This window comes from Brachionichthys hirsutus, chromosome 8 (assembly GCF_040956055.1).
Source record: "Brachionichthys hirsutus isolate HB-005 chromosome 8, CSIRO-AGI_Bhir_v1, whole genome shotgun sequence".
In the NCBI taxonomy this organism is placed as follows: domain Eukaryota; kingdom Metazoa; phylum Chordata; class Actinopteri; order Lophiiformes; family Brachionichthyidae; genus Brachionichthys; species Brachionichthys hirsutus.
Window position 1 is genome coordinate 14,592,927 of NC_090904.1, and position 2,541 is coordinate 14,595,467.

At 51.6% G+C, this 2,541-nt stretch overlaps 1 protein-coding gene across 1 annotated transcript; it reads left to right on the forward strand.

The window, feature by feature from the left end:
- The first annotated feature begins 1,214 nt into the window (after positions 1–1,214).
- msx1a (muscle segment homeobox 1a) lies at positions 1,215–2,234 on the forward strand. The gene is made up of 2 exons (XM_068742708.1): positions 1,215–1,614; positions 1,798–2,234. The coding sequence occupies exons 1-2, from the start codon at positions 1,215–1,217 to the stop codon at positions 2,211–2,213; spliced, it is 816 nt and encodes a 271-aa protein (XP_068598809.1). The 3' UTR covers positions 2,214–2,234.
- The last annotated feature ends 307 nt before the right edge of the window (positions 2,235–2,541 follow it).

Here is a 2,541-nt window from a genome sequence, read left to right on the forward strand (position 1 = left end):
CTTTCAGAAGTCGCCAGTGCGCGCGCTGACCTTTTCTTCCGAGGAGCCCATGCGCCATTACGCCAGACTGTGGCGCTCGTTTGAATAGATGGAACTGGCGTGCGACCGTCTGAGAAAAGGAAAAACGCTCAGGCTGAATGGCTCAGTGTCCCTGGGCTATAGGGCGGGTGGAGAGGAGGAGGAGGAGGAGGAAGAGGGGGAGGAGGCGGCTTCAACTTTTTCAATAGTCTTCCGAAAATGGAGCCCTTTGATGTGCGCGCTGCTGGCGCCTACAGACAACATAACTTGTCTGCCCATTAGGTCGACTGACAAATCGTGACAGATTGTTTATGCTGGGCAATTAGCGACGCCAACGCGTTCCCGAGCGCGGACTACACGCACTAAATGTGCCAAAGCTGTAACTTTAAAAACACCATGCGTGCGCGTTTGAACTTCTAAATACTAAATGCAGTTATAACTTCCACGAGGCTGTAAAAGCTGCGGATTTATTGCTCGTTTTAGTGAGAACAACAGAAATTCCCCAGTTTTATAAGCCACAGATGAGAAGGCGCACAAATGCGTCCCAGGTAAATCAGTGACGCGGGTTAAATCTCCCTCTGGCTCCATGTTGCCCCCCCCCACCCCCACATAATGCTTGACTTTAATGGATGTAGTCAAAGGGAAAAAAGCTCCTTGTGGACCCCCCCCCCCCCCCCCCCCAGCCCGATAATTACCCCTAAATGACCGAGATGGCCTGTGTGTGTGTTTCAATCTGATTAGAGCCCCGCAGCCATCAATAAACATCGCGCTGTGAGAGGCTCGTTGCGTCCCGACGCGCACGCACGACTCACGCATCCTATAAGGGCCATCTGAATAAAGCAAGCCAAAACACTTGATGTAAACATGGTGAGTAACAATAACGCTTTATATATTCTCAATAATTTCATTACGGGTTAAATCCACTTTAGGATAAAACCTCATTTAAGAGTCTGTGCATATGAAGTTTGTTATTCTCGCTCTCTCCCTCTCTCTCTCTCTCTCTCTCTCTCTCCCTCCCCCCGGGACCGGCCCAGCTCATCACTGATTGGTTGCCTGTCTCTTTACGCAAGCCTTATAATACCCCCGCGCTCACGTTGGGTCACATAAACATGAGGATAACATCACCTTAAGGCGGCCCGACGTCACTTTTTTTTTGTTTCCACTGCTTCCACCTCACCCGTGCCGGTCGGACCTGCATGGCCCCATCGATCGCCATGTCGGCTTTAGAAAGCGAAGAGCTTCCTGCGCGCTCGGTTCAGACCAGTCTGAGCCCCGCAGAGGAAAGTGGGAAACCCAAAGTGGCTATTCTGCCCTTCAGCGTCGAGGCTCTGATGGCCGATAGGAAGCCCAGCAGAGAGGCGAGATCCCCGGATGGCGCGTCCGTGCCCGGGACGTCCCACGTGCTGCAGGGGAAAGGCGCACGGATGGGTGTCTTCGGTAGTCTTGATAGTTCAGCTCCCGGTTTAGCCTTGAGCTCTTCGTTTACGGTGGGAGACATAATGAACATGCCGGAGGACATGCTGATTAAACCCGAGAGCCCGGACGCGGAGAGAGCTGCGTGGATGCAGAGCCCGAGTTTCTCCCCGACACCTCCACGTAAGTTAAATCATTGCATTAAATGTCTACCTTTAATGGGTTAATGCATATATGAGCTGGGCTCATGTTTGTTCTCCTCTCTCTCGATGTTTTACTTTAAAACTTTCACGCAGTGTCTGTCTTTCGCGCATTTGGCCCACTTCAGTCCACGTTTTTAATCCAAAGTATTCGATCCTCCTACAGGAAGGCTGAGTCCTCCTGCCTGTCCCCTGCGAAAGCACAAGACCAACAGAAAGCCCAGAACCCCCTTCACGACCTCCCAGCTATTGGCCTTGGAGAGGAAGTTCCGCCAGAAGCAATACCTTTCCATCGCCGAGCGCGCAGAGTTCTCCAGTTCCCTAAACTTGACGGAAACTCAGGTCAAAATCTGGTTCCAGAACAGGCGGGCCAAAGCCAAGCGGCTGCAGGAGGCAGAACTCGAGAAACTGAAAATGGCAGCGAAGCCCATGCTGCCTCCGGCTTTCGGGATTTCCTTTCCTCTTGGTGCGCACGTCCCCTCGTCTTACGCGTCTCACCCGTTCCAGAGGCATTCGCTGCCGGTTTCCCCTGTGGGACTTTACGCAGCTCATGTCGGATACAGTATGTACCACCTCGCTTGACAGGGACGGAGGACAAGGGGACACACGAGGGGTGTAGGCTATTTTCTGAGGGGTAAGCCAGAGGGGGCCCTTCGGATAGTTTGGGGGGGCACGATAGATAAAGAAACGTCTCGGCCTTTAGCGCAATGTCACATCTTGTCAGGGGCAACAGACCTGCGAACAAACCCCCTTCTGAGGACCTTGAAGTTTATCCTCTTCTCTTGGCCTCACCAGTAAGTTCACACACTGCGAAAATAGTCCAACTTCATTCGTAATCTAATCTTGATTATTTGCCTATTTTTATAAATTATAAATCATCAGGTATTAATACTAAAATCTGAAATCAGAG